The following is a 16,365-nucleotide window of genomic DNA, read 5'->3' on the forward strand; positions in this document are numbered from 1 at the left end:
ACGGAGACGAGTTGGACCATAAATATCAGCAAGGGCCCAGAAGGTTCCCAAGGACCCGTCACGGAAACGAATACCAATAGAAAATAGGGCAAGTTTAGTATGTGTGGCTTCGACAGAGTTTGGGTTCCATAATGAGAATGCCTTCGGAATGCTCAATCGCGTCGATTGTGGCCCATTCCAGGTCTGAGTCATACCAAAGATAACGAGCGATTGACACATCAATAGATTGCAGCTTTGTTTCTATCAAAATTACAATATTTGGTTTACATTCAAAAAGAGCTGTCTTGATCACCGCACGCTTGGAGTGTAAGCCGATTCCCCTGACGTTCCAAGAAAGAACTATCATAGCGGAGGGTGAGATCCTCCTCGGAGTAGCAGTGGGTGCCATGGTAGTACTTGTAGAAGTCCCAGGCTAACTTCTTCATTTCCTCAAACTCATGCGTGGGGTATTTGTGTGCCTGAGTTTCGAGGTACCTGATGAGATGATCGACACACTTGTTGTGGGAGAGCAGAGAGAACCCTTCTAGATAATCGGCCTGGGAGGGGAGGGAGTGGAAGGATGGTTCTTGGATGTGCAGGATTTAGTTGGGGCAGAGTCTTTGTCCTTGTTCTTCTTTCGGCACCTGGAGTAGGTGAATTCAAAGGGGGTGGTGGTACGTTTGCTTGAGGACTCCACATCGAAGGTCTCCATCGGGGTATTGGATTTGGGCTTCATTATTGCCAGGGGTATTGGGCAAAGAATGGGGAGAAGTGTTTATTTAAACAAGAAGGTAGATGGTTATTTGGAGGGGTAAAGTAATTATGCCATTCAATGAATTTAGGACTTGGGAAGGGGGGTTTGGATTTTTGAGTTCTCTCCAGATCAGAGGGTTCCATCGATCCTCCATCTCGAGGATTGGTCCTCGGGGATTAGAGAGCAAATTGCCCAGTTCTAACAAGTTGTTAGCTCTAGGACCATTGATCAAGGGGAAAGGCAAAAGGTTGGGGGGTTGCCAAGTGGCGATATTGTAGGGATTTTCTGAGGAATCAGGATTTAGGTGGCTCGGTGTGGCAGAAGGAGTGGGAAGGATTCGGCAGGGGGTCAAGTTCAAAGATTTTTAGAATATCTCATCAGAGCGTCAGGGGCAAGGCAGTCTGGGGTGGGACAATCGAGGCAGTCTCCTGTCCTACAACTGACGGCAGCAGATTTGAAGAGTCTGGAAGGTTAAGATCGAAGGTGATGGGTGGGTTTTTTGAAGCAGTCACCTGGCAGGATGACAGTGATAGATGGAAAAGGTCTGGAGGGTTGAGGGTGATTTGTGTAGTTATCGAGATAGGAGATACGTATTTTGAGGGGTTAGGAGTGATTTCCAGAGGGCCGGGTGCAGTACTCGAAGGGGAAAGGGGGAAGGGCACAATAATCGAAGGGGAGAAGGAGTTTTGATCCCTTGGGATTTGGGCAGTTTTGCCCCACGGACAGGTGGCGAAGCAGGGGTTGTTGATCTGATCGAGGGAGGGGGGGAGCAGTCGAAGTGATTGTCGTGGCAGGTGAGAAGGTTGTCAGGGTAGGTTAGGGGATGGTTTGAATTGGCAAGTGGACTGCCAGAGTGAGGACAGATGGAACTTCGACTGGGCGGGTGCATAACTCGAAGGGAGGAGGGCACGGTAATCGAAGGTGGGAAAAGTTGTGATCCCTTGGGATCGGGATGATATCTGCCCAACAGATAGGTGGCGAGGCAAGGATGGTTGGTCTAATCGAGGGAGGGAGGGGAGCATTTAAGGCGACTGTCATGGCAGGTGAGAGGACTATCAGGGCAGGTGAGGGGACAGTTTGAGCGGTCGAGTGGGCTATCAGAGCGGGAACTGATGGGATGGGAGTGTTGATTGTTTTTGAATTTTGAATTCGGAACTCCGACTCGGGACAATTGTCCGGGTGGGCTCAGCTAGAAACGGTCGTTCTTGAGTTAACTCGGCACTAGCCTGAGCCAAATCAGGTTGAGTCTGACTCGGCTGGGGACCTTGCGAGTCGAGGGCCATGAAGGGGAGAACAACCATGTTCCAATTTCCAGTATCATCCAGGTAGAAAAATTGCCGGAAATAATTTTTACATGGTGAGTACCACTTACCGAAGATTTTGGTCGGAGGAGCAATCTCTCCCAGTGGAGGTGCACCGGTTGATCCTTAGCCCAAAAAAGCTCTCCGAAGATGCCAGCAAGGCAGTCAAGAGTATGATGGCACCGGAGTTCTGCGGGGATGCCACAAACAACCACCAAGTGTCCCATTAAGGAATTTGTGAGGGCAAGTGCCCAGTATTAGGGATCCCCTTTCATTTTGGATGTTCCGGAGTTGTTGACAGTCTTCAGCCGTTTTGAAGGCTAAGAGCCACTGACTGTCCCAGATATGGGTGATAGCCTGGATTTGGAGCGCTGGGGCTATACCGCTTATCCAGTCTCCGAGCTGTTGTCCTAAGTTGCAAGCGGGGCGAGCAGAGATAACTGAAGCCGTGGAGAGCCGATTGACTCCCTTGGTTAGGGCTTGGGCCAGGAGAGTAAGTGTTGAACGCCTCTATTTCTTTTTGGTTTATCAAACAAAATTGGCAAAACCCGGACTCCCTCAAATATGGTCGAATCATCTCAAACAGATCTCTCTTATTTTTTTAACCATTGAAGTACCCCTTAACTGTACTTCAACATGTTCATTTCCAACTTTTTCTTTCCTATGTTTGCCACGAAGTCACCTCAACATTTTCAAATCTGCTTCCCTCATATTCTAAATGTCTCTTTACTGCCCAATGCTCTTCTTCATGAAGAATGGCTGGCCTAAATAACCTTCCGACAGAATTGTAGGCTTCATGCTTGTAGCACATGCTATCTCACATGAGCTAGATAGTGATCTAAGCTATCAAACATTTCTCCATGTGCCATATCCTCTTCAATTTCTCCTCTCTTTTGATTAATTTGATCCTTCATGTATTGTATGTTGCCTTCAATCTGCACAAGAGAAAAATATTCTTGTCAGTTACTTATGGTCATGTTTGCCTGCAGGCCAAATTCAGATTGTATAGGAGTCATTACTCAATCATCTTGTACCAGATTTTTTGATCTCTAAAGTAACTTATGCTGGTAAATCTGCAATTTTCCGTCCTTGTTTGATTTTTAATTCCATTTTTTTTATGAATTATAGATGGAGGAAAAAGTCAGGGAGATTGTGGAGATCAAGCAGCGGAGTTTGGCAGAAGAAAACCAGAAAACATTGGAGGTCTTAAAGGAAAGGTATTCTTCTACATTTATAACAGGGAAAACTTGCATGGGCATTATCATGCCCTCTTATCTCAGCTTCAATATGCTTTTCCTAGGTCACCCAGAGGCTGTACCCTTTGAGTCCTTTTGTTTTTCCTTTTCAGATTGCTCAACATATATCTTATCAGTTGGGACATTTTTAACATGTTCATTCTTTGATGGCAGAGAGAATTTGTTGCAGGATCAGTTGCGACAAGCCAAGGAAAGTGTTGCAAATATGCAGAAACTGCATGAGTTTGCCCAGACCCAGCTGTTTGAGATTCGTGCCCAGTCAGGTACTCAGTGATCTTGAAAATGCGATGTCTTTTGTTGTTGTTGCTCCTGCTGTTATTTTAATTCTTTTTTGAGTTGGCTTTTGGGTTGTATGAAACATTTGTTTTGTCTTTTTCAGAGGAGGAAAGAGCCGCTAAACAAGCAGAAGTCAATCTCCTTATGGATGAAGTAGAAAGAGCTCAGACAAGACTACTTAGCCTTGAAAGAGAGAAGGTGCACCTAAAAATCTAATTCTAGTTTAATGTTTCTGACTAATGATGCTATATGTCTTCTATGGGCCATGCATTTAATACCACAATGCAGAGATAGGAACAATTTGCCAATATTTGATTTTGCTTTTATGGATAGTGCCCACTAGATTATTTCATAACGTTATCAAAGCATTTGGAGAAATCTTTAAATTGAGTTTTTATACATCAGACTCTTTGGTTCTATGTAAAGTTAAATACTACCATTTAAAAATCTTTACAACTGTTGGAATAGAAGAAGGAAACAACCCTTCAATTTACTTCAGGATCTAGTGGGACCTCTCTGCTAGAACTGTTCTACTTTTTCATTGTCAGCTTACTGCTCATACAATATATGCTTTAGGCTTTTTGAATTGAAAATCAATGTTCATTTTCCAAATCTTCTATCTGTTTTTTGACTCCTTAAAGAGTAGCATAGGTAAGAGATTAGGAGATAACACAACTGGGTGGGAAGATGAGAGGATTGTTTCGGATCATTTAGGCATGTTGAAAGAGGCTTAACGGGCAACTGGTAATGGAAGTCTTGCATTATCAGTTAAAGGACTTGAAGCAGAAAGAGGAAAGCTGAATAGGATATAGAGGTTGGAAAGACTTGAAGAAGGTAACTTAGTGAAAGTGGTTGTTAAAGATAGTACAGAATGGAGGAGTTTCTTAGTAACACCAACATAGTTGATGAAGGATATAGTGATGTTGATGCTCTAAATGGGTTTGATCCAATTTAGCAAAACCTGTTTCCACTATTAAAATTCGTTTTTGGGTTCTTCACTGGAAACTGAAAATCATCATAATCAATGCAAATGCAGATTCATGAATTTGTGTGCAATCTATTTGACTTCCAAGTTGTTAGAAGGCGTTTGGGTGCTTGAATCATCTTTACAGTCATGTTTCATTACTATATTATGAGATCAAGGGTTCAACAACATGACATTCTCTTGGTATCATTCGTTGCAAGTTGTTTACTTCATCAATTTCATCTAATACTGGATAGAAATAAATAATTTAGTATATGTCAAGCCACAGTCCTCATCTCACCTTTTGGATGGAGTCACAACATGTAAATGTATTTCTGCTGATAACATATTTTTACTTTCTATTAAGAAAAGAGCATGTTCTACTTTATTTCTCTATCGTCAATGAGTATTTCAAATTTCTAATGGTTCTCTCTATTTTTTATGAGTATTTCAAGTTTCTAATGGTAATGTCTGTAACTTTGTTTCTCTATCCAGATATGCTGTTAACGGAGTATTTACTTGGCATTTCAATGAAAAAGAATACTAGCTGAGTAACTTGTCTGGCTTTAAACTTCATATGCAGGGTCTCTTGCGTTCTCAATTACAGGCAACAAATGAAGAGAGTGAGGATAGGAGAAGGTAACAAATTCCATGGATTATGTATATAGTATTTGAAATAGAAATAATTCATTAAAAACTCGGATAGAGGATAGAAAACTCAAACTGCAAGGGGAAACTAGTCCCCAATTACAATATCAGATCAAGAAACTCCAGCATTAGCCAAACCATCAGCAATATAATCTACTGATTTTACGAGATGAACCTATCAAAATCATTACAAAGATGAATGATTTAATAAAAAAGAATAAGACACACCAAGAAGGCACAACGGAACCCTTTGCACCAAGAAATAGCAGTTGGAAGTTGCCTTCAACAATCTGAGGACCATTAAAATGCCGAATATATATTGATCCCCCCAAAAGAGCACAATTTTCAGAGCATTTATCCTGCCAATAGATCCCAAGAATGCAAACTTCACAACACCATTATGATCATGAAGAACACCACCAGTCTCTGCTGGACCGGGATTGCGCATTGAACTCCCTTCAAAACTTAGCTTGAAAGAGCCTTTAGGAGGAGAATTCTAGCAAACTATTGACACTGGAATGGGAACATGAAAGTGAATAAAGTTGGATCAGTTTTGTCACACCACAGTTGGGTAAAGAGGGAAAAGCTGAAACACACGAAACAAAAATAATAAAATAAACCACCTTCCCATTAAACCCTCTCACTGAACAGCTAACACCCTTGAAAGTCCTATTGCTCCTTTCTTAATTCCTGAAAAATAAGAGAGTAAAATCTGCCAAACACCCTGTTCTTCTTTGAAAAAAGTTCTGGATGGTACTGTACCATAAAGTCTGCCGTCGAATAAGGGAAGCAGGACACAATGCCAAATGTATGAAAGTTAAAGCTCCAAACCTGCCTACTAACAAGATCCTCAACCTCTCAACAAGCCCTACATAAACTAATGTTCCGTTTTTTTCTTTTTATATTTTTGGGTTTTTTTTTTTTTTGGGAGTGGAGGGGTTGGTTGTCTTGCATGGTTGATGATAATGTACTTTGTATTAAATTAAAAAATGTTGATGGATAGCTTTTCTGAATATCAGGTTTAGTAGTTTTTTTTTTCTCATATTAATTGAGCAAATGCAATACTGCTGTGATAGATAGTATCTTTAGGACACAACAACGTGATTGAGAAGAGGTAAAACTGGTTGAAAAGATTAAATCTGTCTGAAGTAAAGAAGACCTGCTAGAATAGCAGAGAAATAATTGACACAATTTTGAGATTTTAGCATGTTTTTCACGAGAATAAAGATCTTTTCAATGTTGTAATTAACTGGATTCATGTAAACCATTTGGTAAATGATTTAGCTGATGCTTTAGCCAAGGAGCAATATCCACTCCCTCTGTTTTTTCTTAGTGCGTTTTGCCTCTGGGATTGATGATATACATCATTAAAAACAAAAAAAGGAATAGGGCCGTACATGACTATCAAATACCCTTAAGAAAGATACTTTATAGAATAAAATACTAAATCAGGGAACTAGGACATACTTCCTATTTCATGTAGGCGTCTTTTTTTGTTAGGACTTCCCTGTTTAAATTAGTAGTTTCTATGGAGACATGGTCTCTTCCTCTGGCTGGATTTTTTAAACTAAACTTTAATGGAAGTGCGTTAGGTTGTCCGGGGTTAGCTGGATATTGGGGGGGGTTAATCCATGACGACCAAGGAAAATTCCTCCTCTTTTTGCGGGCCACTCGGCATATCAAACTCAACAACTGCCGAGTTATCTAGGTTGTTCAATGGCCTGAAGTTGTTTCATCAGAGAATGGAAGGACCTTTATTTGTCGAAGGCGATTCACAAGTTGTTATCAGTTGGTGTAAGAAGACATGCAATCCCCATGGCGGCATTGGGATCTTTTTTATGATATATGTACTTTTCCCAAATACGATGCAAGTGGAATTATATTCCTAGATCCGCACATCACTTAGCGGATAGTCGGGCTAAAACAGGTGTTTTTCTCCAACAGCTTGTTGTGGAGGAAGGTCCTGTATAGTATGGTTTGTATTTTTTTTCTCTCTCAGTAATATATTCTCACCTTTTTCAAAAAAAAAAGTTTCTAGAAATAATTTTCTGGGTTGTAGTATAACTCTTGGAAGTTTCTGTGTAAAGTGTTACCAGGAGATGGGTATAAAGCCCACCCAGCCTGGACAGCAGATCTTATATTGTCTCTCTTGAGATTGAGAGTTATATATTACTTTGAAATCCTTTCATTGTCAAGTTGTGATCCGACTAACAGATCAGCATTTTGTTTCAAAACTTCCACGCGAAAACTTGGTGCTGGTGTTCTTCCAGTTCTTTCTATAACTACACCACATATGGAGTGCAGAATAGTTGAGAGTAGATGTTTAATTGGTTGTCAGAAGAGCGATCAACTAGAAAAAACGAAGATAAATCACTCAAAACAAGCTCAAAATGAACCGTTTTCTCTATTCAATAAAACACAATTAATCATGATTGAAATAGATCACACCCTTTACTTCTTCTAATGATGCATGATTTTATTGAAGAAAGAAAAAGACAATGCTATCTCACGTACAAAAGGAAAAAGTTGGGGGTGCAAAGGTTTATCTTGGGAACATAACATTTAGAAAAAAAAATATATAGGGAACATATCGTAGACCAAGGAACACCCTGCCACAAATTCTGCATTTTATTACTTAATTTTCTAGTGTAATTTTTAGATGTAACCAAGGACTAATGCCTCATTTTAGTTACCTTTTGGTCAATTCTGCACTCATTTTTTTTTTTTTTTTTGAAAAAGATACAAGAGAAAGTTACAATGGAAGAGGGAGCAAATCCCTAACAACAAGAGATTGTAGGGTCGCTCCTTGCTTGGCAAGCACATCTGCTGCCGAATTTGCAGATCTCGGGATGTGAGACCAAATACAAGAGAATATTGAGGCAATTTCTCGAATCTCCCGAAAGATGTCCCCACGGGGGAGGGGATGCACACTCACACCAACCAATGACCACCTTCGAGCCCCCTTCAATGTGAAGGAGACCATTACAGTTGTCTTTGAAAACGCGAAGCCCATTGAGGAGGCCATGGAGCTCAGCTAATGTTGAATAAAAAATGCCTAATGGGCCGACATACAAGAAACACTGATTGCCGGATGGATCCAAAATAACTCCCCCAAAATCAGCAATCCTGGGATTACCAAGAGAAGAGCCATCAAAGTTCAACTTTAGGTAACCAAGTTCAGGAAGAGTCCATTCCCGCATAACTTGGACCTTGGTCCCAATGTGCATCTTTGCCAAATTGCTCCAGTTTTCACGGATAGAGGTACCCACGAAGGAGGAAAAGGGCTTCTTAGTCAGAAGCCAAGCAGGGATTTGGTCCGACACCCGGTTCGCGACTCTTACCGCTGATTCACTTTCTGCATCGAAACACCTTCGGTTGCGTTCATTCTAAAGCCCCCACGGAATGAAACTAACACATGTGGAGATCATCACTTTTCCGAGACCAAGGAGGGGATAAACCATGAGCGACTTGTTGAAGGAGATTAGATCAGCTGACATACATAATTGCAGCCCCAACTTGCAGAGAATGGAAGTCCACACATTCCACAAGAAGGAGCATTGTAGCAAGATGTGACTTGTGGTTTTAACCTATGTGTTGCAAAACGGACAGAGGGGTCGATAGATGGGTGACCCCTTCTTCTAAACACGTCTGCCATGAGAATCTTGTGAATAGATGGGTCAATTCTGCACTCATATCAAGCACATTTTGCAAATATGTTACACGAGTTGGTTGAATGAGGCTTCCAGAGCAAAGGAGATGCTTGCATATGGTGACACTTCATCACCATTTTCAAAGCCTTTTCCTGCTCATGTTTCCCTCCATTTTAAGGTTTCTTATGCTAAGTGCCAACCTTGTTGGCCTTTAACTGATGCTGATAAAATCCTTCTGTTGGTGCAGTATTAGGTTGAATATGTCCAGTCAAATTCTAACTTCTATCTTACAGTTCTTCAATTCTTTTAAGGATTTCTCAATAAGCTTTTATCTTTTTGCCTTCCTAATCACTACTTCCATCTCAGTATTTTCATCTCTGTCATGCATCTTCTCCAAATTAACCAACCTCCTTCACTACCTAAAGTTCTAGACAATAAACATTTGAGCTCCATCTTCTCTTTAATTATCTGCTTGTCAGGTACCGCTTGATTCTATACTCTCCAGTTTGATGTCCAGATTGATTCTATTGGTTTCACTCTCCTCTGCCTCTCAACTTCAAATAATGGAAGTGATGGACGATATAGTCTGTTTGAGGATTAACGTGGTCCTGAACTTTCCTAATACTCATCTTTATCTTGAATTTTGCTTCTTAAGGTTGCATACGTTTGTTCATTATGTAGACTGAGTTGGACCCTACAGCCTGACTGCATACTATGTATCTGTTTTTTTTTCTCTTTGGTCTCTTATATTGTGTTAATACATGGTTACCCTCCAAGCCTAGTGAGACTTAAACTCTAGACCCAGATCAGACCACTGAGTCACAGCCCAAGTCTTGCATACCATATATCTTTACCTTTTTTATATGTAATATAGAGTGGATAAATTATGAGAAGCATTTTGTTCTTTATATTGGGATATGATTATTTTGTGTGAAAGAACAAATTCCTGATTTTAGGCACCTATTTCCAGCCCTTGTAAAAGTGTAGTTGGATTCAGAAACCACAAAAGTTTCTAGCTCATATGACCTTTCTTGGTTCATGATCTTTACACATTTTTAAGTGCTCCTTCAGTTAAAAGCTGCACTGTTAGTTGCTTTTGTATTCTGCATTTTGTAGGTCTTATTCATACACTTGATTGTTGATGGTATGCTTTCTCATACAGTGATACTTTGGATTCCAATGCTGTTCTTGAGAGTTCATTGAGTGCCAAAGAGAAAATCATCTCTGAGTTGAACATGGAGCTTCATAATTTGGAAACCACTTTGTCAGATGAGCGAGAGCAACATATGAATGAGATCAAGAAATTGAATGCATTGCTCACTGAAAAGGTGTTATACTCTCATTCTCTTCTCTTCTAGACAGCATTCTTTCTCCCATTATGTGGATACAATCGGTACTAATGATCATTGACATTTTGCTGTTATGGTTATTACTGCTACTTCTTATCATGAACTCGTTTGGTTATCACCATTATTACTTTATCCTTGGAAAATATGGATAAAAATTACATCTGATGTAGAAAGAATGGCAACCGCGTGGAGGTTTTATGATGCCATAAAACCCTTATTACAGAACCTTATCACATTTGGGGTTTCATAAATATAAATCATTTTTTTGAACTTGCATAAAAGGCTTTGTCATGGCCAACTGTCCATGAAAGCCAAGTTCAATTTCTGTGTCTCCTTCAACCTGTGTTTAGCAGTGCTGTCAGAACTGCACTGGATTAGAATGTTGAACTGAGTTCAATTGGAACTAATCCCTTCCACAAGCCAGGGGAGATGAAAATTGTTGACCTAGCTGGTTTGAAAACTTCCACCTCATAACAATTAAATCTGTCGGGTCAATGGGATGGTCTGTCCCCATTTGTTTCTTGTCTGACAGAGGATGGTAGGGGCCTTGTGCATGGAGAAAGAAGGGGGTGCTGCCCTTCCCTTCTGTCCTGTTCTGCACTGACAGTAGAAGGATCTTCCTCCTTTGTACTCTTGTGCAAAATGCATGGGGCAGGTATGTCTGTCCTCCCTACTGCCATCAAAGGTCTGTAGATAGCATGGGGAAGAACTTCAACTCTGCAGTTTTACAAGGCTGCATGACACCATGGAGGGTAGAGGTTTCTCACCTGTGCCTCTGTATGTGTTTTTTTTTTTAAAGTTTATATTTTATTTATGATGCAATACTTGCTCAATCACCAGTTCAACCAGGTCTGGCTAACTCACTTATCTGATGGTTTGACAACATTTGTCTTGTCTAATCAACTAGCTTTGGAGTCTTCCTACAATTACATAAAATGACCATGCCATTAGCAGCTTGCATGACAGTCTCAGAAATGTAATCTAAAGAGCACCTTTTAGAGGATTAAGTGGTCTGATAATAAAATTTGTAATCTAAAGGATTAAGTGCTATGATGACTATGATGACTGTGATACTTTCTATGTTTAATATCTCAATAAGGAGCGCCTTTTTCTCTGTGTTTTTTTTTTAATTTCTTATTTCTTCTTGCTAATTATCTATTTGTATCTTTTTTATTTATTTTTAAGGATAATGCTCTAGAAGAGACCAAGAAGGAGCTTCAGCAGAGACCAACAACAAAGTTAGTTGAGGATCTTCGTCGACAAGTTAAAATTTTGCAGGTGCCTTTTAGTTGAATTTTGTATTCTCTTGAACATCATTGGTCATGAAACTAAGTGTTTACAGTTATTTTCTATTCCTAGTGGGGCCTGGAGTGACTTATCAGTTCTGGTGTTGTCTTTTGAGCTTGATGACCCAATTCCCTTGTTGAGAAACCCAACTACTCTTTGACAAAAGCATATTAATTGCTGCAGTATTTGTCATAGATTCAAGAGTGAAGTATTGTTCAATTTCATGTTTGGTCATATACCTGTTTCTTTGGCATTCTTACTCTTTTCCTTTTGCTGGTTATTCTTATTCATAGGCAGTGGGTTATAACTCAATTGAAGCAGAAGATTGGGAGGTGCCCACTAGTGGAGAAGAAATGAGCAAACTTGAGTCACTTCTTCTTGACAAGAACCGTAAAATGGAGCATGAGCTTACACAGCTGAAGGTATGGGATCTTCAGTGGGCTGAGAAAGTTTTTCTTTCTGTATGTGGTCCCTCTAATTTATACTCTCAGTAATATTTTTATCCTTTTCATGGGCCATCAATTGTTCAATGCTTTTATATGTTATGGATGTTTACTGTGGCATCTCTTCACTTGTAAAGGTCAAACTTTCCGAGAAAACTTCTTTGCTAGAAGAGGCTGAAGTCAGGGAAGCAAAATTACTTACAATTGTTAATGAGCAACAAATGTTAATTGCAAAGCTGGAAGAGGACATATTGAAGGTTTGTCTCCAGGCTCTTTTTTCACTGACAGAACAAAACTGTTTTCAGTTTACTGAGTTAATTATTTTGGATTGAGTAAATAAGGATATTTTAGTGTCCTTCAATGTCTGTCCTTGATTGTATAATTGTCCAATAACTAAGGCTGTTTTTTTTTTTTTTCAATACTCCTTTGTTGAGATCCGGATGCTGTTGTATAACGAAGAATACATGTATACTTTTCAGCTTATTTAGCATGCATTATTACTCATGGTTGTCATCATTTTGCAATCTCACTTTTTTTTGTCTGTTTACTTACTGATATAGATAATATTTTCAGTCGTTCCTTTTGTTTTAAAAAATAAAAATTCTTTCCTCACTTATTTTAATTCCCTATTACAGGGCTACAACTCTGCAGATAGAAAAGGAACTCTTTTTGAGGATTGGGATCTTCAAGAAGTAGGCATGTCAGAAGCATCAGAGGTTCTCTTCTTTCTTCTCTTATGTCTTTGAGTATCTGTATGATCATGAAAGAGTCCTTTATCCTCCATAACTATGTTCTCAAATTAATGTGTGATATATTTGACTATTACTTTTTTTTTTATCACTTATTGAAATTGATGTGTACACAATTATGGGTGGTCATTATATGAATCTTATGATATTCTACCACTTCATGTCAAATGATTTCCAATTGGAGTTTTGTACCAATTGTTGATAGAAATATGTAAGTTTCATAAAACATGTTGTCTTTCTTGCTACTTAATACCATGAGAAACGTTTCAGATATACTTCTTCAAGAAGTGGTTGCCTCTTGGAGGGTCTAGACAAAAGTTAACTATTGTCTTTAAGAATGGTTCTTGGGAGACCAAATCTACTGCAGATAGTCTTTTAATGTTTTTTTTTCTCCTGAAAGGGCCAGACATATCTGTTTGCTCTATTGACACAGTTACCTTTGTAAGAGCATCCAACCAGATGTTTTAGTGTGCCTTGGATATCGAAGGCATTGAATTGATATGATTATCCCCTGAGAAAAGGGAGCTTTGGGAGGGCGTAACTGTCAAAAACTAATTCTCAAAACTGTGGTAGTTCTGTTTTGTTTTTGGATGCTTCAGTAATTGCCAGATGTGAGGTTGCCTATCAATTGCCTTTAATATGGCGTTAGATCTTATCTAGCTACGTTTTTTATTCTGGTTAGACATTTTGATACCTTGTGTATTATCTGCTGTACGCATTGTAGAAAAACATTACTTGAATGTCCACAATTTGTTTGTCACACAAGTGAACTGCTCTTGACAATGTCCATTCATGCATTAAGAAAGTTGGTTGTAAACATCCACATAATTTTTCTTTAGATGGTAGTCATGCTGTACTGTTCTTAGTTAAAGATGAGAAAAACTTTAGTGATTACTCTAATTTATATTTTTTTATTTTCATAATTCATTTGCTAATTCAGAATGGAAAGCACAAACATGTTCCCTCAGACCAAGATCAAAGTTCGATGCTCAAGGTGATTTGCAATCAACGAGACCGGTTTAAAAACCGCTTAAGAGAAACAGAAGAGGTGAAGCATTGTTTATTATTCTCATGCATGGGACCTATCCTCTCCCTATTGTCTGTTATTTTGCTGTCTTTTTATACAGAAAGTACTTATCTGCTGCATATATTATTTTTTATTGTAAAATGCGCCAGGAAGTAAGGCAGCTGAAGGAGAAGATTGGGATTCTGACTGTTGAGTTGGAAAAGACAAAAGCAGATAATGTTAAGCTTTATGGGAAGATACGTTATGTGCAGGATTACAATCTTGAGAAGCTAGTTTCAAGGGGATCAAAGAAGGTACTTGTTATAATTCTATGTTATCTTGTCCATTTGTGTTTGTGGCATATATGTGCTATTATTCTTAATTGTCTGGTCAATTTCAGCACTCAGGAGATGTTGAAAGTGGGTTCAATTCAGATTTTGAATCGAAGTACAAGAAGATATATGAAGATGACATTAATCCATTTGCAGCATTTTCAAAAAAGGTGCAAAACTCAATTGTTTGCTTTCATGTAGAATTGGCAGATAATGTGTGGCTTTGTGCAATATGATGAGAAAGGTTGCCATTTTAGTGCTGCCATTGACTCACTATTCTGGACTAAACTTCTCTGTTATTTGAATCAGGAGAGAGATCAAAGGTACAGGGAACTTGGATTTAGAGATAAAATTACTCTCAGCAGTGGTCGCTTCCTTCTTGGCAACAAGTATGCTTTCATTTTCTTATTTTTTCCAGAAAATGTTGATAATGATAGTGTTCGATATGATTTTCGTTTGATTATGTTTCTCCTAACGAGAGAATGAGTTAGTCGATTTGACTTGGAGATGTCTTTTTTTTAATCTCCATCAAGATCCTGGAGTTTTGATGCAAAGAAATACTATGCCATGGAAACGCTCCTTCGGCTGGAGTTTGCTCCATGAAGACAAAATAGATGTTTTCCATTTTCTGCAATTCCTAAGACTACGCGTATTAGGGAAACTTTACAGCATTTGCAAATTATTGGAGTTAATGCACTTGATTTTGTTTACATTCTCTGACAATAAGCCTAATAAAAAATGATATTAACTATTAACCATTACCCTGTTCTAGTTTCTCTATTTTCTTTGGCATGTTTTCCTTGTCTTAGTATGAACTAAAACCTGTACTCTTCAAGGAGCTGAAGATCCTTTGCAGTAGTAAAACCTGAAATAATATCTCTCCAAGTTCAAATGCATCTTTTCGCTTTCCTAATGGAGAATTTGTCTGTTCGATAATGGGATTGTCAGGTATGCAAGAACATTCATATTTTTCTACTCCATTGGGTTGCATCTGCTCGTCTTCACTTGTCTGTACAAAATGTCTGCCTTGAGCTATCTCAGGTGAGCTCTCTAGCCTCTACATAACCCTCCTAGTCATATTATATATGCTGCCCTTTTGTTAGTGGTTGTAATTGAATTTTTTGTTTTGCTCTGCAGCTCCACAAATGGTCATGAGGATTCCATTACCGTCAATCACGCACTCCCTGATCAATAAACAAGTTGCCCAAGCTGGAGCTCTTTGAATTTTCAGGGAGGTCGGGGTGTGAATGAATTACAAGTATGTAGATAATAACCATCAAATAGAGTTGTTTTTGGATCTGAACAGCTTTGTATTCGCCCAAATACAAATCATGTCAACCGGATTGAATAATAAAAAATATATAAGATTTCCTTTAGTTTTTGTAAAGACGTAACTAAAAGCAGAGGACTAACGAATTTTTTAGTATTAAGCTTTCTGTTATTCCTTAACCAGTTTACGATGAAATAAATAGACAAATTTAAAAAAGCAAAAAATGGTTGTTCTCGTTGTCTCTGTCGAAGTATCTAGAATCCCGACTTCCTAGCTTTTAGAATTCGATCCTTAACCGCCATATAAACCATTTGTTCTTGTTTAAATGGTCTGAGAAGCGAGGTCTGCTTTCCGTTTCGCGTCATGAACGCACTAGCCATGAGCAATCCTCCATCCAACCAGCAAATGCCTCTCAAAACCGTGTCTTCTCCCGCCCTGCCCCATCTCTTCTTCATTTCCAATTTTCCTGACGTTTATCGTCTCTATCCTTGTTCCTTACCCAAGTTCTTTACTATGGCTTTCAGGTGAAGGTCCTTGTAAAAGGACGGGTGCAGGGGGTGTTCTACCGCAATTGGACCATCGAAAACGCCAATCAGTTGGGGCTTCGGGGATGGGTGCGCAATCGAAGGGACGGCTCCGTCGAAGCCCTCTTCTCCGGCGAACCTAAAGCGGTCGACGACATGGAAACTAGATGCAGGCGCGGACCCCCCGACGCTATGGTCACCGCGCTCAACGTCTTTCCCACCGATGAGGATCCTGGCCAGGGATTCGCCCGGAGACCCACCGTCTGACGTGATATTTGTAAGTAGCGAGGGGAAGTGTGGCTATCTATTTATTGACAAAATTTCTCGCTGGGTTGTCGTCGACTGTATTATTTGGTTTATTAAATGTAGAATGGTCGTTATTCTCGTTAATATTGAGGACTAGACAATCTCCTTGTCGGAAGTAACTCAGGCTCAATTGCTACAAGCAATACTGCTCACTGACTTTAGTCCAGGTAGTTCTTGAGATTGCTTTTCTGTTAAAACCTTACAAAAGAAGTAGATGTATCTGCGAAATAGAAATGAAATGAAACATTATAAGGCGCTCAAAACGTAAGAC

The 16,365-nt window shown here is 39.4% G+C and overlaps 1 protein-coding gene across 1 annotated transcript in view; it reads left to right on the forward strand.

Moving 5' to 3' along the window:
• The window catches only part of LOC137955644 (protein CASP-like), a 35,133-nt gene extending 19,758 nt beyond the window's left edge, over nucleotides 1–15,375 (forward strand). The window contains exons 5-19 of the mRNA XM_068802676.1: nucleotides 3,163–3,251; nucleotides 3,444–3,553; nucleotides 3,670–3,764; nucleotides 5,114–5,169; nucleotides 9,991–10,156; nucleotides 11,363–11,455; nucleotides 11,758–11,886; nucleotides 12,045–12,164; nucleotides 12,543–12,623; nucleotides 13,597–13,704; nucleotides 13,833–13,976; nucleotides 14,063–14,164; nucleotides 14,304–14,383; nucleotides 14,943–15,035; nucleotides 15,132–15,375. Coding sequence (XP_068658777.1) covers nucleotides 3,163–3,251; nucleotides 3,444–3,553; nucleotides 3,670–3,764; nucleotides 5,114–5,169; nucleotides 9,991–10,156; nucleotides 11,363–11,455; nucleotides 11,758–11,886; nucleotides 12,045–12,164; nucleotides 12,543–12,623; nucleotides 13,597–13,704; nucleotides 13,833–13,976; nucleotides 14,063–14,164; nucleotides 14,304–14,383; nucleotides 14,943–15,035; nucleotides 15,132–15,189 — 1,524 coding nt within the window. The 3' untranslated portion in view covers nucleotides 15,190–15,375. The remainder of the gene's footprint in view (nucleotides 1–3,162; nucleotides 3,252–3,443; nucleotides 3,554–3,669; nucleotides 3,765–5,113; nucleotides 5,170–9,990; nucleotides 10,157–11,362; nucleotides 11,456–11,757; nucleotides 11,887–12,044; nucleotides 12,165–12,542; nucleotides 12,624–13,596; nucleotides 13,705–13,832; nucleotides 13,977–14,062; nucleotides 14,165–14,303; nucleotides 14,384–14,942; nucleotides 15,036–15,131) is intronic.
• The last annotated feature ends 990 nt before the right edge of the window (nucleotides 15,376–16,365 follow it).

The sequence above is a fragment of the Aristolochia californica genome, unplaced genomic scaffold, assembly GCF_029961685.1.
Source record: "Aristolochia californica isolate CCGP_79_NKW_82.1479 unplaced genomic scaffold, dmAriCali1.0.hap1 SCAF_2, whole genome shotgun sequence".
NCBI classification, from domain to species: domain Eukaryota; kingdom Viridiplantae; phylum Streptophyta; class Magnoliopsida; order Piperales; family Aristolochiaceae; genus Aristolochia; species Aristolochia californica.